General features: G+C 37.7%; 1 protein-coding gene across 1 annotated transcript in view; it reads right to left on the reverse strand.

Annotated features, from left to right (window-relative positions):
* Window positions 1-3653: 3653 nt before the first annotated feature.
* Window positions 3654-25647, reverse strand: part of SAMD12 (sterile alpha motif domain containing 12) — an 838974-nt gene continuing 816980 nt past the window's right edge. The window contains exon 5 of the mRNA XM_049773520.1: window positions 3654-4335. Within this exon, the coding sequence (XP_049629477.1) occupies window positions 4313-4335 (23 nt within the window). The 3' untranslated portion in view covers window positions 3654-4312. The remainder of the gene's footprint in view (window positions 4336-25647) is intronic.

Here is a 25647-nt window from a genome sequence, read left to right on the forward strand (position 1 = left end):
CTGAATATGACTTACAGGTTGAATTTGGATTTTGACTTCGGAAATTTTGGACTGGAATTTTAGTTTAAACCACTTTGAACTCTTAACATCCAGACGCACCCTACGGAAAAAGCTGCGGACAACTTGTGTTGCAGCAGCTGTGGCAGCGGAGCCGACTTCCAAAGTGTTTTCTGGGAAAAAGGCAGCTTCGATCAGCACAGAACGACTGTCCTGCAGCAGATAAGCGCCAAAAAGCTATGGATAGGCCAGAAGTGGCAACGTGTGTGTCCTGGCTCAGCTCAGCTAGGCTCTGCTTCGGTAAAGCTACGTGGAAACAGCGGCTTGGAAGCGGCTTTTTGCAGCAAGTCTGGGACGCGCCCTCCGGATCAGGAGAATGAAATGGCTCAAGTTAACCCAGTTGAAACTCCATTGAAGAAAGCCACGTGGAGACATCAGCGTGAAAGAAGATCATGTCTGGACTAATGGTTTTAGGTGAAGGGATTAAGTGGGTAGCCACATATTTTACACATAGTTGGTGATGGGATAAGTTTTAGTTAGTGGTGTAAAAAATTAGTTAAAAAGGGGGAGAAATAACAGTAAAGCCCAAATGAACAATCTAATTTAAAAACCGCCGCATTTAACTTTGCTTCAGGTGTATCTCTTGATTAAGTCAGGTTCTTGCTAATTTAAATGTATTATTGTTTTCCATAGTTAATATTTTCAATTGCAAAATGTTTTACTGTGTATTTTAATGTATTTGTCTGTTTTCAAAATGTATGTTCTGTATTTATGCTTTTGTGCTTGTGTGTAGGGAAGGTTAATAGGAACAAAAAGTTCCCAAAAATAGTTTAAAGGTATAGGAACAAAAAGAAGTTCCAGAATAGTGCTTGGTAGAAAGCATTGAAAAAATTTTAAGTTACAGGTGTATGATATATTTTGCAGAAATGTTATATTTTTGAAAATGGCTAGTATGTTAATTTTCACTTTATTACATTGTTGCTATGTAAATATTACCCGTCTTTGGCTAAAGGCAGAGTCAGGATTGCAAAAGCTTATTATCATTCATTTATATTAAGGGAGGGGCACCCTGTGTTTAGGTTAGAAGTTTTTCTTTATATTTTCTTGTGACTGCTTATGCAAACAGCCACTCTTTTATTATTGACTAGTTTTTCCTTTAATAATTGTAGACAATATTGTTTGTTTACTAAAAACAAATGGGGGAATTGTTGTGTATGTAAATATTTTAGGGGATTATTAAGTTACTGACCCTACCCTGATCGGTGATTGTGCCCTACCCTCGGGTGTGACCTGGCATTCTGCCCCCACCTTAGAGTGGTACCTGATTCTGCTTCCGCCATTGAGTGGTATCTGATCCCACCATTGGGTGGTACCTGATTCTGGGGGATAAAAACAAGGGTCTGTGGAAGGCGAAAGGCTTTTGGCTGGAACTTATTCTGAGTCTTTGGACTTCAGTCTTGTCCACCGAATAAAGCTAATATTTCCACATGCCTGACTGTTTGCGAGCTGTTTACCCGCCATTTCACCTCAGATATGTCGGCTAGACAGGGTGGCAGACGCGTACACTGAGCTGGAGGGGAAAGACCTCATCCTCCATCCCTCCATCAGTCAACCTCTTGAGGGGCTGACTTGCAACACCCCCAGATAATTTCAAGCAGAGTTTGGCCACTTGGAAAACAGGAATTGGGTCACATGCAAATATATGGAACCTGCCAGGAATTATGGCATTTATTTGTTAAGAGGCCATCTTTTCCTGGGCTCTGGCGTATTCTGTTTTATTTTCCCAACTCTATCTATCAGCATTTAAAAAACTGTAGATTTCAAGACCTTAATTAATTTAAAAAACAAACAGTTGACCTAGTCAATAGTTTAGAATATATTTTGCAGAAGCCAAATTAAGAAACCATGTATCATCATTTTAAGAACCTCCCATTTTCCAAGGGTGTGGACAGTAGTCTCAGAATCTCCTTCAACCCCCCTGGTGCCAAACCAATTAATTCCCAGCTACAGTAGCTCAGCACCTGGCAGTAGTTCCTTAGGATTAGCAAGTCTAATCATGTGTCCTCAGCATTAATTTTATAACAGAATTGGGCTTCAGAGAAATCAGCATCAGGATGATGTCTCTTAAAGAATAGGTGTGTTGAAGATCAGGTTGGAGATCAAAGAAAGCAGCAGAAAGTTGCTTTGGGAAGCTCCATTCAGATAATTCTGGGCCATAAAGGGCTGGTGGGATGGGAGGGATGCAAATCCATGACCTACTTGATGTAACCTTCCTTAGACAATGAAAGCACATTTGGCCATGGGCATTTCCCAGTATTTTCTGGCAGGGGTGGATTCATTCTGCATTCAGGTTTCATTGTGAAGGAGTGTGGCTAGGAACATTTGGGTGGAAGAACTGTTGTTTGAGCAAGGCAGGGAGAATGTGCCTTGCATATGATGATTGGCCAGGTACCAGGCTTAGCTCAAAGCAACCGCTCACTGAATACCAGGAAAGGAAGACAAAATTGCTGTTACTGGACCTGAGCCACGGGTGGTGAATTAATAGTGGAGATTGAGTTTCAATATCCTGGGAGGAAACATCCTCACTTGGGATTTATAAAATGTTAGGGTGTGCTCAGGGCCAGAGGGTTCTGGGCCTGACTAGCCTATGGTCCCATCTTTGTGCTGAGGAAATGTCTCTGAGGTTTTATTGGAAGCTGTGACCTTGGTATGCCAGGCTAGTGGGCTATAACTCACCTTGCTGACTTCCCCAAATGTTACTAGGATTCCTCTCTGCTTTCTTGTGATGTTTTCGTGGTGCAGGGGGAGTTTCTCAGAGGCTGTACATTTCCTGAAAACCCCAGGAAAGGCATGTGGCAGAACAGATACCAGTTGTGTGCTAGGAGACCCCAACAATGTCAAGTTTGCTAAATTTGGTATAATCCTGATGTGGTTACATATGTTTAAAGGCCTCTGAGGCCCTTCCAAGTTAAGATTGTGAGCAGAGAACATACATTGATGAGATTTTAATTTAACCAATTTTATAATTTCAAGTGAACTAAATGCTCAACAATTAATTAGGGTCAGTTTGCAAAGACATTTATCTAAAGACAAGATAGCTAGATTGACTAGTTTTCCAGGATTGTGCTTTATTGAAAGATATTGGGAAAAATTAACATGAGTGAATCCTCAAAAGGATGGAAACAAACTAGAAGATTCTGTATTGAGGAAGGACTTTAGTATGGGACCGAACCACTTTCCTTCTCCAAGTAGGTAGAGGGTGGCAGTCACTTGTTATTTTTTGGCTTCAGAGTTGGTTTACACACACACACACACACACACACACACACACACACACACACACACACACACACACAGTTACCTTTACCATTTTCTCACCAAAATCGCATTCCCCTTTCCTTGAAAGATTTATCCTACTGAATATTAACACCACATGCACTGAACAAGTCCAAGTTTCCTGTGTTTGAGTATTTGTATGTGCATGTGCTCTGTTGTGCCAAGGTACAGTTTTGAACTAAGATCTGATACTCCCAGGTTTCCTTCAAATTCCCTTTGGTGCAATAAGGGACATGGTTATTCAGTAAAGTGTCAAGAGGTTAAGTTTAACAGTATTATGGCCATATTTACACCAATCTACCACATAAGACCAGGAATACGCTAGAAGTCGAGTTTATCTTTGACAGTCTGAGCCAGAAATAGGACAAAGCTTAGAAAAGAAAACACATTCCACATGGACTGCCTGTGCCTGTTCATTGAAGTTTAGTGTTCTCCTATAAAGTGCTTCAGAGTTGGACAAAAAACCTTTAGACATTATAATGAACATAACTGAAACAAGTTTACATTTCTACCAGGGCATAATTTCTACCAGTGAACACTTTCACTGAGATAGCAGAACTGCTGGGATTTTTGTATCTAACACATCATGCCATCTGCACACATAATAAAATAATCCAGTAGCTGCCAAGCTAAAACAGGACCTTCCTAGTGAAGGGTACAGACGGCTCCCTAGGGGTTCTTCAGTTATGCACAGTGATGAAAACTGGAAGCAATTTTCCAGCTATGGCTCTGCCAATGACCACTTAGAACCTGTTGGCACTGTATAATATGCACCTCATTTAAAAATACACAGCAAACTAAGGTTTTTCCAAAACCAATACTTTTTCATGGATGGGTTTTTTTCTTCTTTCTACAAATCTGGTTAATCTGTCAATGCTCCAAGGATATCTTCTGGCAGTACCACAAGTTAGTCTTTCTGTGAGGATCAGGCCTTGTTCATATCCACTGTCAGGACAGCAGCTTGGAAAGTTACCCACATTCATGGAGAACTCTCAGTTGAGACTGCAAGAGAAAAAAGATAAAAATCAATGCCAGTGTTTTCTTTATGTTCCCAGATATTGGCATGTAGCAATTGTCCAGTTTAATGAAACCCTAACTTGGGTCAAAAGTTCTAGCAGAGTTTCAATAAAGGACACTCATCCCTAGATGGATGAAGCATCATAGTATTAAAATATCTCTCACCCATGTGGCAGATGGTGGAAGACATTTTAGGAATAGGCAATATTGCCTGGGGGTAGGGGCACAACCAAATTTCTGGAATTGGCGCATCCAACCCTAAAGGGAAAAAACCTTTCGTATGTTGAGATTTAATTCTGGGAGCCAATGTGATAGTACACTGGGTAGAGCAATTTGCCTTGCATGCTGCAGGCCAGGGTTCAATCTTTGGCATCCCATAAGGTCCCTTAAGCACTCCCAGGAATAATTCCTAAACCTAAAGCCAGGCATAACCCCTGATCCCTGCTGGGTGTGGCCCCCAAAATGAAACCAAAAAACCTCCCAAGCCATAAAAGATTTTATGCACTATTTTTTGTGAGACAGTGTCTTATCATTCATGCATTTTCTTGATCTGAAACAAAATCTGATTGGGGTACTTGAAAGCTATTTTTAATTTTTTTTTTTTTTTTTGCAGGGGAGGACCAAGGGGATTTGAGACACTCCTGGTGGTGCTCAAGGATTACTCCTGGTTTTATATTCTCATCAATTTCTGCGGACAGTGCTCAGGGGACCATATGGGTTGCTGAGGAACAAACCAGGTTGGCATGAAAGCTAAATGCCTTACCTGATATATTATCACTTTATATAAGGTATATTTATTTCACCCCTTTCTTTTTCTTTTTCTTTTTTCTTTTTGTGGGTGAGAAAGTGGGAACTGAGAAGTAGATTTTATTCAACAAGAAGTTTTCTTGGGATAAAATGTAGCAGGTACCTCATGAGGGTACACAGGCAAAGATCCTACCTTGGGAGCATGAGGCCAAGAGTTTTGCTCTTAATATTATGCGCAGTGCTAAATGCAACCCAGAAGTACTGCTGTTTAGAATTTTTACTGCCAGATGAATAGCCAAATAAATAAATAAATTGGCCAATCTCTACCATACCTTAAGCATGTATATGCGAGAACCACAGCAAAAAATGTGTGATTTCTGGCAAATTTAACAGCTGAAAATGTGTGTGAGTACAAAAACCAAGGAGTGTGATTTCTGGAAAGCAGGTATACAGACACTGTAGGAAGCATGCACAATCAGTAGTCATTAAGCAACAATTAAAAGGGAGGGGGAATTTTTCTTTAAAACTTTGGAAGGAAATATTGAAAGCAATATGGCTGGAACTCCACTCTGCTGAGAAATCAAATTGGCTGAGCAGGTTAAGGATGAGAGAGAAAATCATTAAAATATGACCAAAGACTGAACTACTTAAATAGGGGCCCTTTGGGAATGTCAGTGCAGATGTCTTTGCATGGATTTTCTCCTTTTTTCTTTCCATAAGTGAAGCAAAAGCTAGTTAAACAGTTTAGTATTTGTTTTTGAAAGAAATTTAGTGATATATGAGGGGAGCAGTAGAGAGAGAGGACACAGATAGTATTTGAGTGAACACAGGCTTTTCCAGGGTGAAAAAAAGGCAGATATATTTTCTTAAGTTTTCTTTTTGTGTGAGTCTGTATGTGTGGTGCCAGATAGTGATCCCTGGTCTCATTCAGGCAAGGCAAGCATTGTGTCATTGTGGCACATCCAGTTCTCTGATTTCTAATTTTTGAATGTTCCTATGACTATATCCAGGCATTCTGTACCATTCATTATTTTAATCCATGTTCATTTATATGAGTGAGAGAAGTAGAATGCCTGCCTCAAATACTGGCGGCGGATGGGAAGGGAGGGAGATGAGGACATTGGTGGTGGCAATATTTCACTGGTGAAGGGTGGTGTTCTTTTTATGACTAAACCACAACTACAATCATGTTTGTAATCATGATGTTTAAATAAAGATATTATTAAAAATTTACATAGGTAGGTAAGTAAATATTTTGCTCTAGGAAATGTCAATATTCATTTTTATGTACTAAACTATTGCTAATGGGCAAGAAGGATACCAAGCATTCCTAATGTTAAAAATATACTAGGTTTCAAAAGAGATTTTTCAAAATATGAGAATAGAAACTTATAAGTGTTTAATTAAAAGTTGCTATATTTTGAGAAAAACACACAATAAGACAGTACTATTTTAGTATATTTATATGCTCTAGGCTGTAATGAAGGCAGAAAACAAGTTGCATTCTAGTTTTTTGAGGCACTGTGAACTGGAAATAAAGTCAATTTATTTAAAAACTATTATAAATTCACGTTTCTTGATTCAATGATTTCATCTAAGAATATATCCTAAGGAAATAATCTAAAAAAATGAACAAAGCTATATGCACAAAAATGTAACCTAGAAGTTATTAATAAACTGGAAAAACCAGGAAACAACTAGTCTCCTACTGTTAAAAATTTAGATCAAGTAAATTATGATGCATTAACAAGATGGATGATTACATGGTCATTAAAGTAATAATCATGATGATTATATATCAATATGATAAGCAGTTATGATTTACTAGAATATAAAATTTGTGCATTGCATAAAAGAAGTTCCAAGTAAAACAGTGGAGGCACTAAGCTTGTTATTATTCTCATCATAATATTTTGCAAACAACAACAAAAATTAGGCTCATAAGGGTGCAGATTGAAATATTGATTAGCTAAAGCCTCTCTGATAGCTTTAGTTTACTAACCCTACCATGAAAAATTACTTTAAAATATGATTAAGTATTATTGGAGGACGAGTAGAAATCTACAGGAGTAAAAACTGATGTGATTTTCAAAGGGAGGAAGAAAAGCTTAAAATAATACCATGGATTTCAAAGAACCTGACACAGTATGTCATTGTTGAGACTTTTGCTAAAGTAATCTCTGGAAATGTGTGAACTTGGAAAAATAAGAAGAAAAACCTATATAGAGTTGGAGAAATAGTACAGTGGAGAGAGTGTTTGTCTTGCATATAGCCAACCTACATTCAACCCCCAGTACCACATATGGCCCCTCAAATATCACCTAGAGTGATCTCTAAGCACAGAACTAGAAATAAGCTCTTAGCACCCCCAAAACCCCAATAATCTTTACAATAAAAATGTAAATGAAATAATAATGAAGAGTGAACTCCAATGAATTTTTCCTCTTTGGATTCCAAATTAAGAATTTCTAACTTGGTTTATTACAACTACCTCTCCAAATAAATACATTTTCCATGAGTCTCAATAGTTGATAAAAATTGATATGTTCATCTAACCATGGACATAAGCTTATCTTATTCTACTTTAAGGTTCTTTGGCCAGGGGTTCCCCAATATTTTTCTAAAATAGGTAGAATTATTCCAATTTAATGAAGAAGGAAATGATACCAGAATTATTACTTGCCTAAGGTCACACACAGCTAGAAGGACTAACTCTGTACTCCAATAATAGCTGATTCTCACTCCAGAGACATGCAAGTTGTTAGGGACAGAAATATCAAAGCCTTCTCCACTCTCCTATCTTCTATGGAAAATTTTGAGTTTATCCATGAGTATCCTCAACACATGAACATGCCTGGTCGATAGGAAAGGAAATGAAGGAAATTTAAATTACAAAATGAAAATATAAGACAGGTCAGAGAGCTATTTCTATAAAATATGATGTAAAGGACACAGAAACAAAGGGAGAGTTAGAGTGATGGGTGTCATGAGAGGCCCTTCTGAAGCAGAATGGAGCAACAGAGTGTCTCTTGGTTTATCTTTCCAAAGTATTTGTTGCTCTTTGATGCCTTTTCATTTAATTGTGTTTCTTTTTGTGAAGTGGAAAGACAACTGGTGCTGTCCGGGAACCACTCCAGGTGACGTGGAGGGGACCATGTGGAGCTGGGGATCAAATCCAGGGCTCTTGCATGCTTTCATGTACTCTTTACCCCTCATCTCAGCTCACTTGTGTTTCTTTGAAACACGTAAACATGTGGAAACATGTGGAAATAGGAGGTCTCTCCTTTCTCAGATTGTGTATGTAAATGTATATGGCCAGAGTAAGGCTAAAGCCATTGCCTTTCTATCATAAACCAGATATACTGGTACACTTTGCTAGGACTTTTTTGCTTTCTACAGTAACAAGTCACAATTCAGGTATCTGAAGGTGAATTATGTTACAGTGGAGAAATGGGAGTTAGTTTTGGTGACTATGACTCTTTAAAGGTAAAAAATTACCCTTGATGTGGCATATTTTGAGTGGTCTTGCTCTTGGTCTTTGCTGACCTTTCCTGGTTAATCTTATGCACCAGATTAAATATTGCCTGGAAACACAACCTTTTATCCTTTTTAGAACCCATTTTTGTTTTTGCTAATCGCTTAGCATCAGTGAATACAAATTTCAATTAGTGTTAATTTTCAATGGAAAATTTTTATTTTCCAAGGAGACCTCCTATTTAATGAAGCCATGTTCTCCCAAAATATAGTCAAGTCCTCCCACTAATTCGGTGCTTTAAAAGAAATGCACCAAACACTTTAAACATACCTATAATTCATCTTTTTAAAAAATTTTAGGGTGGTAATGGGTCTTACAGTAATGCATCTTCTGAATAAAAATAGAAACAGGTATACAAAAGCTGCCTAGTAAACAGTTGTAATAATAATGAAAGAAGGAATATTGGAGAAGAAAAGCCTTTTCTATTTGGGAGCTACAGACTGAATTTTTCAGATTTAATGCGTAGCTCAGGTCTGCACAGAAAGAAGAGGATTACTCCAGTGTCTTTATATGTAAGGACTATGCAGAGAACACAGGCATCATAACACAGACCACCTATAACTCTGTAGTTAATTGACAGTAAAGGTTTCATCTCAACTCTGTTTAATGGTCCATCATAATTATGTTAGCCATCCTAAAAATGTGTCATTTCTAGAGTCCACTGGCTTTAGAGTTTTGAAGGATCAGAGGCACAGGAGAAGGGGCACATATAGCCTGAGCTTTGATAGCAGGTGGAAATGGCTACTGCTCACCAGCTTTGGGTTATACAAATTGGAATTTCTCCAATCTCAGTCTCTTTACCTTTTGTCATCATAATCCCCACCTACCTGGATGTCTATGATGATACAATAAGATTACAGATAAAGTATTTTTTCATGGAATTTAGCAAATAGTGAATAATCTGAAAACTTATGACTAGTATATATTTTTACTGTTATTATATTATTATGTTATTATTTTGGCCACCCACTACCACAATTTCTGGGGGAAAAAAGTAGAGCTAGTAGAGCTACAAAGAGGTCAAACCTCTTTTTTTTTCTAGGTGATATCAGATGTTTTTATTGTGAAATTATTTATTTTTTATTATAAAATCTTTATTTAAGCACCATAATTACAAGCATGATTGTAGTTGGGTTTCAGTCATAAACAGAACATCCCCCTTCACTAGTGCAACATTCCCACCACCATTGCCCTCCTCTCTCCTCCCCGACCCCTGCCTGTATTTAAGACATGCATTCTACTTCCCTTATTCATTAACATTGAATGCTAGTTGTTAGTGTAGTTATTTCTTTTTGTTTTGCATTTTTCTTTATTTAAACATCTTGATTACAAATATGATTTGATTAGGTTTCAGTCATGTAAAGAACATCCCATCACCAGTGCAACATTCCCACCACCAATGTCCCAAATCTCCCTCCATCCCACCCCACCCCCACCTATACTCTAGACAGGCTTTCCAGGTCCCTCATTCATTCACATGATTATGGTAGTTCTCAGTGTAGTTATTTCTATAACTTCACTCACCACTCTTTGTGGTGAGCTTCATGAAGTGAGCTGGAAGTTCCAGCCCTCCTCTCTTTGTCTCTGAGGATTGTTGCAAAGATGACTTTTATTTTTCTTAAAACCCATAGATGAGTGAGACTATTCTGCGTCTCTCTCTTTCCCTCTGATTTATTTCACTCAAAATGATAGATTCCATGTACATCCATGTATAGGAAAATGTCATGACTTCACCTCTCCTGACAGCTGCATAATACTCCATTGTGTATATTACCACAGTTTCTTTAGCCATTCATCTGTTGAAGGGCATCTTGGTTGTTTCTAGAGCCTGGCTATTGTGAATAGTGCTGCAATAAATATAGGTGTGAGGAAGGGGTTTTTGTATTGTATTCTTGTGTTCCTAGGGTATATCCCTAGGAGTGGAATAGCTGGGTCAAATGGGAGCTCAATTTCCAGTTTTTGGAGGAATCTCCATACCACTTTCCATAGAGGTTGGACTAAACGGCATTCCTGCCATCAGTGGATAAGAGTTCCTTTCTCTCCACATCCCCACCAGCACTGATTGTTCTCGTTCTTTGTGATGTGTGCCAATCTCTGTGGTGTGAGATAGTATCTCATTGTTGTTTTGAAGAGGTCAAACTTTTAATGCCACAGTGGGAGCCAGAAAAAAAAGTCAAAAGCAAGGCAATGCTGAGAGGTCAGGTCCTTGCACAGTCCAGGAGATACTAACACTCTGTCACCTGCTGAGCTGCATAACATGCTTTGGCTTCCACTCTCCTCCAGATTAGTGCAGCCATTCACAGATGGTTCTTGATAAGGTAGATGGTTCACCCTAAGGCTCTTCAAAGGCAGGAAGGGCTGGCCCCTGAGACTAGCAGGGGATTAGAAATAGATCTGGATACAGTGGGTTCCACTTCACTTTTGGCCATTGCAATAGCAAGAGGATGAAGGGATTAGTGTGTTGGAGAAGAAAGAAAGATTGTTTTCAGCATTCTCTTTGCTCCTGAGCCAAAGGGAAGAATTAAGACTACATTATCTTCAATGGGTTGTTTTGTGTCCTCCATTCAATGGTGAAGGAACATAATTTGAGTTTGAAGACTGGAGGGTGGGCACTCTGAAGTGCGACAGTTGAGATCAGGTGTGAGATTTCATTTCATTCAAAAGGGACGAAATTCATCATTGCCTCTGTGTAACAGCTAATCATAAGCAGAACTAACAATTACTGAGCAGCTACAATGGGTCAAGTAGGTTTTTGAGAGACCCACTCATTGAATTCTCACTGTTGCTTTTGAGGCCTCAATTATGTTTGTCCCTTTCATGTACCTAGAAAAAAAATATATGGTCAAGATCATGAATTTCATTATCTCTTGCAAGAATACTGCAAGAATTATAAAACTTATAAATTATAAAATTATAAAAATTATAAATTATAAAAAGTAAGACTTGATTTGTTCTCACTACAGTGCTTTCTTTTTTTCATACTAATATCTTTATTTAGGTACCATGATTACAAACATGTTTGAAGTTGTGTTCCAGTTTTAGAAAAGAACACCCCCCTTCACCAGAGTGCAACCTTCCCATTGCCCTCCATCTCCCTCCTTCCACACCCACTGCCTGTCTTTGAGGCAGGCATTCTATTTGTCTCACTCACTACCCTTGTCCATATGGTAGTTGGTGTAGTTATTTCTCTAACTGCACTCATCACTCTTTGTGGTAAGCTTCCTAACCACATTGGCCAGTCCCTCCAGCCTTCATCTCTATTGTCTCTGGGTGCTATTACAATACTGTTTTTTATTTTCTTAAATCCCACAGATGAGTGAAGCTATTCTGTGTCTATCTCGCTCTGACTTATTTCACTAAGCATAATAGTTTCCATGTCCATTTATGTATAGGAAAATTTCATGACTTCATTTCTCCTGACAGCTGCATAATATTTTATTGTGTATATATACCACAGTTTCTTTAGTCCCTCATCTGTTGTTGGGCATCTGGGTTGTTTACAGATTCTGCACAGTCATTTCTTGACTTTAGAAGAAATGGGTGTCTGGACAGCAAATTCCTTAACAGCAGGACTGGAGGTGATAAAGTATGTGGCTGTATTCATACTAAAGCATGATCATCAAGCCTGAATCCTATGTATAAAGTGCTGTAAATAAGATGTTCATCCTAGAAGAAGCTGGTCCATTTCTATTTAACAGTCCCAAATATTTATATGCAACATTGGTTCTGCACTGGGGACAATTTTCTTTCTAGGGAACATCTAGAAATTTTAAATACCTTTTAGTTGTCACAATTTGGGGGATACCACTGGCACTTCATGAGAATATAGCAACCTTGTTAAGCTTCCCAGAATTCACAGCCTTTCACATCAAAGAATCATCAACCTCAAAATGTAAAGAGTGCTAAGGGTGGCTTCAAGGCTACAGGTTCTTGTTTAGTTCCCATTCCTGGTTCTGAGCCAAATATATCTCTCCCAAAATAGGCCCAGATAAAAACCAACTTACATGAGCCTCTTGTGTGTACAGAAAATAAGGCTAATTTTAAACCTCAGTCCCCTCCTTTATTCATCATTTGCTCCTTTTATTGGCTTTTTTATTCAATGTAATAAAAACCTCTAATACTAAATCATTTCTAAGTTTTAGATCCCTTGCAGACGTGCCATTAGAAGAATCAAGATTGAATGATTTAAACAGGTATGCTCAATTAGCTAATTAGTATGTATGGGAGAAGTTAGGAGATAAAAAGAAAAGGACAAAGGAGGATTTATGAGGTGATAAAATTCTGCTACCAGAAATTTTGTGGGAGAATTCCAGGTGTTTTCCATTGTACTGGTTTCATATCTGCCACTACCCTCCCATTGACGATTTAAAGGTGATTCTGGACTTTGTTGGAATATAATTAAGAAATCACTGATGACTACAATAAAATGTTTAAAAGAGAAAAAGAAAATCAGCTTTATCCCTTGACTACATGAACAGGAAAGAATCTCAAATAAGATAGATATCAAAGTTGCTGAGGACTTGTGTTAAAGAAAATAAAATAGATGATATATACAAGTATCCTGAACCTCCTCAAGGTTCTGATCTAGCAGATAGATTACTATCTGTTTTAGGCCATTTATCTCTCCAACCTTGACTTTCACTTGGGAAATAAGGTTGTGTTATCTGTTCCTTGGGTTGCCAAATGAATACATATCCTTTCTAGTAAATAGTCCTAACTAATAATCCCCTAATATACCATAGTATACTAGAAGGCACTATGATTCTGAGACACTTAATTTTATGTGGGCAGTTAATTTGACTGGGTCATGGGATACCTGTATATTTGGTTAAACACATGTGAGTGTTTTGAATAAGATTAACACTTAAGTCAGTACTGAATAACACAGGTTTCTTGCCTTAGTGTAGGTGACCCCTATCCAACTAAATATAGGCACTAGTAGAAGGCTGAATAAGGAAGAAATTACCATAAACACGGGTTTTTGAGTTGGGAGTCTCAGGCTTTTCCTGTGTTTTGACTTGAACTTAAATTTGGGGTGAAATTTGTATCATTTGCTTCCTTGAGCTTACAGATCTTGGGTCTTCTCCTCCTTCATAATTATATGAGCCAATTTCATATAATTATCTATAGCTCTCTCTCATTTCATAGCTATACTGATACTCAGATGTGGATATAACGTTAATAAAGTGATTCCATTTCACTAGGAGTCACTAGACAATGCTATAATAGTAAGGACTATTAATGAGTTATACATCATGAGTTTACCATCATGCTAAGAACATGTGTTCATTTGGCAACACAAGGAAGCAGATACCACAACCTTATTTTCCATGTGAAAAGTCAAGCTTGGAGAGACAAATGGCCTAAAACAGATAGCAATCTATATGCCAGGAAGAGCCTTGATCATGAAGTGTCAGGGGACTATTCATTCACTAAGTACTCAGAAGGAAAAAGGAGGACCCCAGGCTCTATAGAGCAAGCTTGGTCTGTACCCCCACCACTTAGCCCTGAATTTCATTATTGCAATAAGAATATATTAGGTTCCTTATACTGTATTAGGAGTGTCTTTCTTTAGGATGACTTACTAATCCTCTATCTATGACTTGGGTAGCCACCTCCCAGTAGAGAGTGTTCAGGTTCATTAGCACCTTCACCATTCTTCCCTCTAACACATGCTGGATAAGAATGTATTTGTTCACATTCTTTGAGTACTTTTTCCATTGTATGATCATTTGCTTTAATGTTCTTTTCCAGTCTCTTCTGCTGTATGGAGTTGTTCTGCATTTGATCTTCCAGTTCACTGATTCTGTTCTCAGCTGTTGTTACCCTGCTGGAGAGGATGTCCACTGAGTTTTTCAGTTCAACTACGGTGTTTTTCAGATCTGTTATTTCAGTTTGGAGTTTTCTGATTTCTGTCTTTGTGTTCTGTTCAGTTACAGCTATATTTTCTTTGATTTCCCTGAGGATCCTCCATATTTCTATTCTCAACTCCTTATCTGAGAGGTTAATCAGATGGTTTGTATTTTTTGTGTCATCAGAACTATCATCTTCATTCTCTGTGCATGGTGTTTGCCTGAGAGGTTTCCCCATTTTTTTTTTCTGCGTGTTGCAGTAGGGTTCATTCGTTAGAAAGAGCACACGGCTGCCAAGCGAAGCAGAGCGGCCATGCACTTCTGGAGCCTCTAGGAGAGCGATTTTGCTCTGCCCTTCTTGGCCCACTCAGGAGAGGTTCAGGACACAGGACAGTAGAAAAACACGTACAGGCGACATTCACAGCCTCTCGCAGTTGGTAACCACTCAGGCAGGGGCAGATTTCTCCAGCCTGACAGCACAGAGGACCTGCCTTTCTGCCAGGTATTTCTATTGCTGGTTTTCACTTGGAGACTCAGTGTTCCTTGGTTTTCCGGCCCCAAGGAACTCTAGGAGAGCGATGTTGCTGGGCCCTTCTCGACCCACTTAGGAGAGGTTCAGGACACAGGACAGGTATGAGGTACCACCTCACACCACAGAGATTGGCACACATCACAAAGAATGAGAACAAGTAGTGTTGGTGGGGATGTGGAGAGAAAGGAACTCTTATCCACTGCTGGTGGGAATGCCGTCTAGTCCAACCTTTATGGAAAGCGATATGGAGATTCCTCCAAAAACTGGAAATTGAACTCCCCTATGATCCAGCTATACCACTCCTAGGGATATACCCTAGGAACACAAAAATACAATACAAAAATTCCTTCCTTACACCTATATTCATTGCAGCACTATTTACCATAGCAAGACTCTGGAAACAACCAAGATGCCCTTCAATAGAAAATGGCTAAAGAAACTGTGGTAATATACACAATGGAATATTATGCAGCTGTCAGGAGAGATGAAGTCATGAAATTTTCCTAGACATGGATGTACATGGAATCTATTATGCTGAGTGAAATAGGTCAAAGGGAGAGAGAAAGATGCAGAATAGTCTCACTCATATATGGGTTTTAAGAAAAATAAAAGACATTCTTGCAATTATTTTCAGAGACATAAAAGAGGATTGCTGGAAGATCCAACTCACTTCATGATGCTCACCACAGAGTGATGAGTGTAGTTAGAGAAATAACTACATTGAGAACTATCCTAACAATGAGAATGAACAAAAGAAGTAGAAAGCCTGTCTAGAGTACAGGCGGGGATGGGGTGGGGAGGAGGGAGATTTGGGACGTTGGTGATAGGAACGTTGCACTGGTGAAGGAGTATGTTCTTTACATGACTGAAACCTAACCATAATCATATTTGTAATCAAGGTGTTTAAATAAAGATATTTTAAAAGAATATTTGTGTGGAAGGTACTCTCCTTTTTTTTTGGCCATAAGAAAACCATCAGTGATACTATATTTGTTCTTTTCCTTTTCTACTATAAGCAAGCTGCTGTGTATATTTTGAGCCTCACAGACTTCTTGTAAGTTGACACTGGTCCCTGTGTGTTAAAGACACAGGTCTTTGGAGTCCAAGGTTGAAGAATTTTAATATATATTTTCCCCACCCCACCCTCAAAATTTCAATATTTTATTCTAAGATTTTATCCAGCTACTTCTTCCCATTTTAATTTTGCCTCTCTATCTTCCTTTTCTTTGGTCCACGATATCCTTGTTCAAGTTTGACAAGCTATGTTGAGTAAGCAGCTGGTGATGCTCAGGAAACCAATTTGGTACAAGTTCATTCTATCTCTGTCTTTTCCTCAATACTTAGATAATAGCTAGTTATTGTTCAGAAAAAACATGTGGCATTTTTTTTTGGCTTCTTGTCTTGCTTCCATCATATAATAAAATCACAAGTCCTAGCTATAATAAAGTACTGTGATTCACATATTAAATTTTAGCATGGGACTCATATGACTAAAAGACCTCAGCAATGTTTACAAACCAATAAAGGTCCTAAGGTTGTAGGCATGTTCTATTATTCAATTATTTAGTTTCTATCAATTTATTCAATAAAGCAATAAAGCAAGGAAATGACATTTATTCCACTGATCACTTTCTAAAATGTCAATGTGACTTTGAAGCATGCAAGATTTGAAAAGCTTCATATTTGTATCATTGAATTTATCATATTGCACATGATAAATCACCTTATGATGGATCTGTCTCTAGGCTAATGTGTCTCAAATATTATTGTGCTTGGAATATATCTGCTCTTTTTTTTTATTTTTGTTTTTGGGCCACACCCGGCGGTGCTCAGGGGTTACTCCTGGCTGTCTGCTCAGAAATAGCTCCTGGCAGGCACGGGGGACCATATGGAACACCAGGATTTGAACCAACCACCTTTGGTCCTGGATCGGCTGCTTGCAAGGCAAACGCCACTGTGCTATCTCTCCAGGCCTGGAATATATCTGTTCTTGAATTAGCTATGGGGACCATGTTGGTTAATTGCAAGGCAAGAACCTACCCATTGTAGGTTCTCTCTAATCCTCAGAAAAATCATATATTATATATACATATATACATATACATACATATACATACATATATATATATATATATATATATATATATATATATATATATATATTGGGTTTTTGGTCCACACCCGGTGATGCTTAGGGATTACTCCTGGCTCTGTGCTCAGAAATTGCTCCTTGCTTGAGGGACCAAATAGGATGCCAGGGGATAGAACCAAGATCTGTCCTGGGTCAGCCATGTGCAAGGCAAACGCCCTACCACTGCACCACCACTCCAACCCTGAAAAATCATATATATATATATATATGTATATATATATTGTTTGTTTGTTTGTTTTTCTGGTCAAACCCAGCAGCACTCAGGGGTTACTCCTGGCTCTACACTCAAAAATTGCTCCTGGCAGGCTCAGGGGACCATATGGGATGCCAGGATTTCAAACCATTGTCCTTCTGCATGCAAGGTAAATGCCCTAACTCCATGCGATCTCTCCAGCCCCCAAAAATCATACTTTTAAAGGAATGTACAGAATATGCTTATATATCTCTTTTTGCATGCCAATTTACAAGTAACTGGAAGTATCTCCTTTTGAAATAATGTTATACAACCTAATTAAATGTTAAAAGACGATGCTCAGAACAATATTGTATATAATAATGCAGGCTCTTGATATGGTACTTTAGAAATGTTCCTTGAAATATAATGTTCATATGCATTACCTAGGTATCTTGTTAAAATGTGGAACATCAAATCTAAACCAGCTGTCAGTCTGATACCAATATAGAACACACTTTGAGTATATAAAGCAACATTATCTTATGGAACTTTATGCATAATAAAGATGTTTTGCATCTATCTCATTTTATCAGATGGAAACCATTAGATGGAAACTCCAGATGGCCATTTGAGTACTTGCTATGTGGCTATTTCCTGGAGGAGGTTTGTTTTATTTAATTATCATTCATTTCATGTGACCATTAGCTATTGAACCAATAGACTTAGACCTACTAAATTCTGTATTCGCTAGCAGTTCTTCAGAGAAAAAACAACCTGAAACTAAGTATACAAAACTTTGTGATTTAGTAAACAGAGTTCAGAAATAAAAAACCTAAGTACCAAAGCTGACATTACTAATCCTGTCATACATATTGTAAATATATATCTTCCCCTTTCCTATATTCTGGAATGAGGGCTCAGGGATCATTCTCTGTTCTCCACAGCATTCCCAGAATCACTCTATAAACAAAATAGTAATTAGGAAAAACTTTATAAACATTCTGAAGTGTAGAATATTATCTAATTTACGTAAACCCCTTTGAATTGGCAGCACACCAGAAAGAAGTCTTAAAATAAATAATTCTTATATTTCAGCCCTTTAACCTTGGAGTAGAGCTATTAGGATTCTGAAGATAGTCTCCAAGGTTATTTCTCTGCTGGGGATGTTTGTTCTTTTGCCAGGATCCACAAGCAAATGCAAAAAGTCCAGGCATTCTAGAGAATTTTGAAAGACTAAAAAACCAACAACCTAATTTCATGTGTTGATTCCTCAAATGAGAAAAGGTTGAAGACAGGATGACTTAGTTGGTTATAATCTACATCACAGTTAACAAGTTTTGGGAATCTTTTCTGAGCTAGTGAGTTCTCATTGCCATCAAGGAATAAGTTATGATGTTTGGATGTCTTAATTATAACAGCTAATTTCTCTGTTTTGGCTGAGATACAAAGCACACTGCTATGGAACAGGGTATATTGGGCTTTTTCTTTTGTGTAGTTTCCCCTTAAAGAATCCACTTGGTTATAAAGCTGGTAGGGGACCCTTGTGACTAATTGCTTGAACTGGCTGGTGGCCATTAGCAGAATCTTGCAATTTCCCAGGTCCTACATAGAATTATGAAACTAAAATTTTAATGGGATTTCTGGTACTAGAACCCAGATGTCCAATATTATGATGCTTGAAATAACATTTTTTTGCAAGACTGTGGGGATTAAACCTTATTTGTTTTCTGCTTAGTAGATTTCACAGTTCCCATCTTTACATTATCTTGAACCCGTCAAATGCTAAGACTCTTTTTGACATATTAGAGAATCCAGTTTATATACACATCTATGACCAATAGTGTGAAAACTCCTTACTTCCTGTGCAGGCTCCTGGGATTACCTTTCAGCAAAGTCTATGATAATTAACCCAGCACCACCTTTCTGTTATATAACACTTAACTTTTGACTTGCTTTTACACACTTAATTGCAATTTGTTCTGTCAAGATTCTGTAGAAGTGGGCTGAGACTGATCTTAGTAACTCTACTTGGATGGGGAAACCAAAGAATACAGAAAAGAAGAGTTCATAATAGTTAACATTTGTAGAGCCCTTTAGTGCCAAAGTTTATCGCCATGAGATTTCTGTGCATCATTTCCTGTAATTTCCTAACTGCTCTGAGGTTGATGTGATAACCAGATTCAGTTTGAAATAGAGAAAGTGGAGCACACAGGGGTTGGGGCACACTGGAAGAACTGATGGAGTCATGGAAGTGGATCTCTGGTTCTAAAAAAAAGAAAGAAAGAAAGAAAAGAAAAATAAAAAGTTCTACCTCTTTAAAAGAGAACTAGAAAACTGTCAGCATCACAGACAAAACCTGGAATCTGTTTTTGCTCAGACAGCTTTTCATTTACATCCTTTTCAAGAGGATACTTTTTATTTAAATTTTTATTGTGGCCAAAGTGAGTAACAAATCTTTCATGGTAATATTTAAGGTACATAGTGATAATGAATAAGGAGAATTCCCACCACAAGTGTTGTCCTCTCTCCATCCCTTTTCCCACCATTCGGCCCACTTTTCCCTTCTTTACCCCCCAGGATGCTAGTGTAACTGGTCCCCACTTGTGCAGCTTCTTGTAGATTGAATATTGATTCTGTTGTTTTTGAATCTGGGTTTGGTGTTCAAGTCTGATCATTTTTTATTTTCACTAAATATTCATATGACTGTCTAGTCCAAGTACCATCCATTTTTCCCCTTCAAATTATGGAACTGAGCAAGACAATTTCAGTAATGTGGTTCTTTTGGAAGTTTAAGAAATGAAACAGTGGGGGCCGGGTGGTGGCGCTAAAGGTAAGGTGCCTCCCTTGCCTGCGCTAGCCTTGGACGGACCGCGGTTCGATCCCCCGGTGTCCCATATGGTCCCCCAAGCCAGGAGCAACTTCTGAGCACATAGCCAGGAGTAACCCCTGAGCGTTACTGGGTGTGGCCCAAAAACCAAAAAAAAAAAAAAAAAAAAAAAAGAAATGAAAAAGTGAAGAAAAAAAAACCTAGGAACTAGGTGTTATAAATATAAATTTAAAAGGAGAAAAGGGAAAAAGGTAACAAAACAACACAAGAGAAAAAGAAAACCAACGAAGCTGTAACAACAGAAATACAAAAAAATAGCAAAGAAAGAACAAACAAAAACCAAAACCAGCAACTATGAAAGACAAGCAAAAATAATAATAAAATAAAAGACAAAAGAACAAGGGAAAACCCCCCACAAACACACATACATACAAAAATAAAAAAAAATAAAAAAACCCAAACCAACAACTACTTAAAAGATTTGTGTTTCTTCTTCTCTGTCTCTCTGTCTGTCTGTCTCTGTCTCTCTGTCTCTGTCTCTCTGTCTCTGTCTCTCTCTTTCTCTCTCTCTCTCTCTCTCTGTCTCTCTCTGTCTCTCTGTCTCTCTCTGTCTCTGTCTGTCTCTCTCTTTCTCTCTCTCTCTCTGTCTCTCTGTCTCTCTCTCTCTCTCCATAGGCACAGTAAGTTTTGGGGAAATTGGAGAAGAAATTCCTTGGCCTAAGAGATACAGGTTTTCTCCGCCCTTGAAGCATACTGCCATGAGAACTACTACAGGCTCCATTGCAAGAGGATTCTTGATACATTTTTTTCCCCCTAAGGAGAAAGCTTACCACTTCCTCTTCTTTTTGGTAGCAATGCTACCTTTTGTGTGCTCTGATAGAGGTTTCTCCATTTGAAGATAATACCTACCTATGATTTAATCTATGTGCACAATTCTGCCTTTTCTTCTTTTTTTAATTGACCACTCTTTATTTCTACAATTTTTAATAATATTTTATTTAAACACCTTGATTACAAACATGATTGTGATTAGGTTTCAGTCATGTAAAGAACACCCCCCCATTACCAGTGCAACATTCCCATCACCAATGTCCCAAATCTCCCTCCTCCCCACCCCACACCCACTTGTACCCTGGACAGGTTTTCTATTTTCTTCATGTATTCTCATTGTTAGGATAATTCTCAATGTAGTTATTTCTCTAACTACACTCATCACTCTTTGTGGTGAGCTTCATGTCATGAGCTGGAACTTCCAGCCTTCCTCTCTGAAAATTATTGCAAGAGTGTCTTTCATTTTTGTGCCTTTCCTTCTTACCTTATCCACTCTGCTTTTCTATGTTCAGTAACAGAATCTGTCCCTATTTCCTTCCTCATCCTCTTCTTCCAATTCTCCCTTTCCTAGGAGATCTCAAAGGTCAGCTCAAGTCCTACTTTAAAAAGGACTCCCATGTTCTTGGAGGGCCCCTATTAAGAATATCCCTATTAGGAATATCTGCAAAAAGTGCCGATCAGATGAATAAACAAACAAAAAATACCCCATAATTTCCTGGTCTCTGTAATAGGAATATATGAAATACCAGGATTAGAGATGAAAAAGCATCTTTCTGTTCCATCCTTTTCAGTGGAAATGCCTGAGAAGATTGGCCCCACTGGTCATACAATGCACTGTCCCAGAGAGAATGAGAGAAAGCTCGTGGCACATCCTGTGGGATGTTCAGTGGCCATAGTCTAAACCAGCCCTCTCTCCTCTAAGCTGTCCAGGCATGTTTAATGAGCTGTTTTGAAATCAGACATTTGGCAAATTTTCCCCAGACCTACTCCTATCTTGTGTATGTGTAAAACTGTTTTAAATTAAAAAATTAAAATCATTCCTCTTTCAGAGCAGTTACTCAGAATACATTGGAAGATGTGATTCCCTGTATAATTCTGCACTTAGGGAACTGATTACCTTTTATGTAAAAATTGTGAAGGCATCCTAGATATTAGCACCCCCTCCTAAAAAGTTTTGGGAGAGAGTTAAATTTGGTTTTGGGACTTTGCAGCAAGTTTTTATTGATTTTTTGGCATTTGTAGAATACTAGAGGTGGAGTGGCTGTCACTACACAATATTCAGATCGTTCCAGAGCTAACTATTGTTAACTGACAATATCAGTAACTGTGAATTAAATATATAGTTTAGTCCCTTACTAATTATTTAGTAAATTATTTAACATCTTTGAGCTATAACTTTCATATCCATATAAGAAGGGAATGAATGTGTATCTTGCAGATTTTCTTTTTTTGTGAGAGCTATTCTATTTCACTCAATCCTAGATGCAATTCTTTTGTGGGATTTGTATTTGTTTGAAGGCTACAACTAGCCATATTCAGTGGTGACTCCCAACTTTGTGTTTAGGGGTTTCTCCTAATTGTGCTTTGAGGACCAAGAAGTGTCAGTAATTAAATGAGGCCTCTTATATGCAAAGCAAAGCATGCATGTACCCCATTGAACTATCTGTCAGGCCCCAAAGCCATTCTTTTGTTACAAAAGAGAAAGTAAGTCATGGCTTTTTAAATTATGACACAAAGATTTTCTGATCATTTTGTACAAGAAATGATGTTGGCCTTTTGAGACTTTGAGATATCTTTCATTTATTCTGAAGAACCTGGTAATTTCTTTGCCTTTAGTAACAAACTTCATGACTGATAGACATTCTTTTTGCATACCTCCCAGTAATAAAAGACTAAACAACCTTTTTCTACTAGCGATATCTTTCCATCATAAGTAGTATTATGATCATTATCTCTGCTTTGTAAAAGAAAAATTGAGGTCATTCCTCCAATGTCAAATAGTTTCCTTACTAATGGTGTTCTATTTCTACTACTTTTGGCACACAAGATGAATTTTTGAGCCAGTGCCAAATTACAGTATAATACTTCTGTAGATATATTAAATGGCAATTAAATTCAACAGGTAAAAATGCTATTAGTATATATAAATAACTGAAGTGATTTAAATATGAACATTCACGGGTCAATTCATGAAATGAGATTACTATATGACCTACAGTTTTTATAAGAGATTGTATAATAAATTATATGTTTAAGAAATATTAAAAAATGCAAAAAAATCTTTAAATGTCCTCAAATGCAAATATAATACAGAGTAATTGAAAATATATAATATGGTTCTTTTACTTGGTAGGTACCCAACAAATACCAAATTTCTTCCTACCTATTAAAGGAAAAAATAATTAGTGCAGAGATGTTGAAAAGAGTATTTTTGAGGGGGATTGGGAAATAAGATATTGGGTTTAAATATGATTCTTGTTAGATAAAATTGATGTTTCAGAAACATAAACTAAGAAAGCACTCCAGAGAAATCAATAAGCTTTCCAATATTCTATGCCAGAGATAGTTGCAAATTACTACCATAGTTCTTTTCTTTACTTCCCACTGAAAGGTGTTCTTACCCCCTCTGCATCTTTGGATAGGGATAAGGATAGGCTTATGACTGAAATAGTGTTTGTTGAATTATACAGAAAACTGGAACTTTCTAGTATGTCTTTCTTAGAAACAGTACCTTCCTTAAGTAAGCCACAAAGATACATGGATAGACCTAAAGGGAAAAGCTGAAGTTCCTAACTGATACCCACTGAGCAATCAGCCACATTACCACCCATTTGTGTACATTGTCTTGAATACAGATCTCTCCATGGATAGCATATAAAGAAACATGAAGAGGTTTCTACTCTTGCTCAATTTTCAAACTCACAGTTAAATTATGATTCTTGTTGTTGAGAGCCTCTTTAAGATAAGAACTTTGTTATAAAAACATAGATCATCAAGAGCAAGACCTGTTATAAAAGCTCAAGGAGAATAATCAGAAATAAAAATGAAAGTAAATATTTCTGGACGGAGGCCCATATATAATTTGTGTATACACTATGATTTTAGGGACTAAGCAGGGATTTTAAGACGCCGAACTCTCAGATGTCCATTCAGGTGGTCTCAAAAAAAATGAGATAAACTAAAATCAAAAGAAAAGATTTTTATAACCTGGGGAAAATGACTTGATGACAAAAGTGCCTATGTTGTAAACACAAGGCCATAATTGGGTTCTTGGTACTATGCACATGTAATCTGTGTGGTCCTGGCGATTTGCTCTCTGGAACTCCTGGCAACATGATTGTGAGGTCCCCAGTATAGGCAGGTATGTGTGAACACTGCAACTATAAAGGTGCAAGTACTGAGACACAGAGAATAACTCCTAATTATTACAAGCTGTGTGAACAATAAGGTGAATCTTGGTGAACACCACAAACAGTACATCACAAAAGTGAGTGTCAGTCTGAGTGAGTTCACATGCAAGAACCACAACACAGTGCATAATGTTCAGCAAGCACCATGGATGGAGAATGCAAGTACCTAAACCAGGTGTACAACCCCTGGTGTGTACAACAACTGAGTGTGTAAGTATTACAACCAAGCAAGTCATTACAACATCAACAAGATGAAGAAAAGTGTGTTGGGCTTGGGGTGGGGAAAGGAAATGTTTCAGTATTACACACAGATACATATACAAACAGGAGTACACAATCTTTTTGTTGTTGTTTTAGGGCCACACATCAGCTACTCTTGGGGCTTAATCCTGGCTCTGCACTCAGGGATAACTCTTGGCAATGTTAAAGGGGGTTGGCGGGTTGCTTGGATCCATATATGATGCTGGGGATTAAACCCAAGTTATCTGCATGCAAGGCAAGTGGCAAAGCTTCTGTATATCTCTCAGCACCTTTCTCACAAACAAATAATCTTCAATCTTATTTTTATATTATATATTTAATTTATGATATTTATATTTTTAATTCAAAAGTTTTATTTCTAATTAGAAAGTAGGGTTCTCATTAATTAGATGCAAATGTTATCATGATATTCCTAAGTGAATTTTTAAAATATATTTTATTTTATTTAAACACCTTGATTACATACATGATTGTGTTTGGGTTTCAGACATGTAAAGAACACCACCCATCACCAGTGCAACATTCCCATCACCAATGTCCCAAATCTCCGTCCTCCCCACCCAACCCCCGCCTGTACTCTAGACAGGCTTTCCATTTCCCTCATACATTCTCATTACTAGGACACTTCAGAATGTAATTATTTCTCTAACTAAACTCATCACTCTTTGTGGTGAGCTTTATGAGGTGAGCTGGAACTTCCAGCTCTTTTTTCTTTTGTGTCTGAAAATTATTATTGCAAGAATATCTTTCATTTTTCTTAAAACCCATAGATGAGTGAGACCATTCTGCATTTTTCTCTTTCTTTCTCTGACTTATTTTACTGAGCATAATAGATTCCATGTACATCCATGTATAGGAAAATTTCATGACTTCATCTCTTCTGACAGCTGCATAATCTTCCATTGTGTGTATGGACCACAGTTTCTTTAGCCATTTGTCTGTTGAAGGGCATCTTGGTTGTTTCAAGAGTCTTGC

The sequence above is a fragment of the Suncus etruscus genome, chromosome 5 (genome assembly GCF_024139225.1).
Source record: "Suncus etruscus isolate mSunEtr1 chromosome 5, mSunEtr1.pri.cur, whole genome shotgun sequence".
Classification (NCBI taxonomy): domain Eukaryota; kingdom Metazoa; phylum Chordata; class Mammalia; order Eulipotyphla; family Soricidae; genus Suncus; species Suncus etruscus.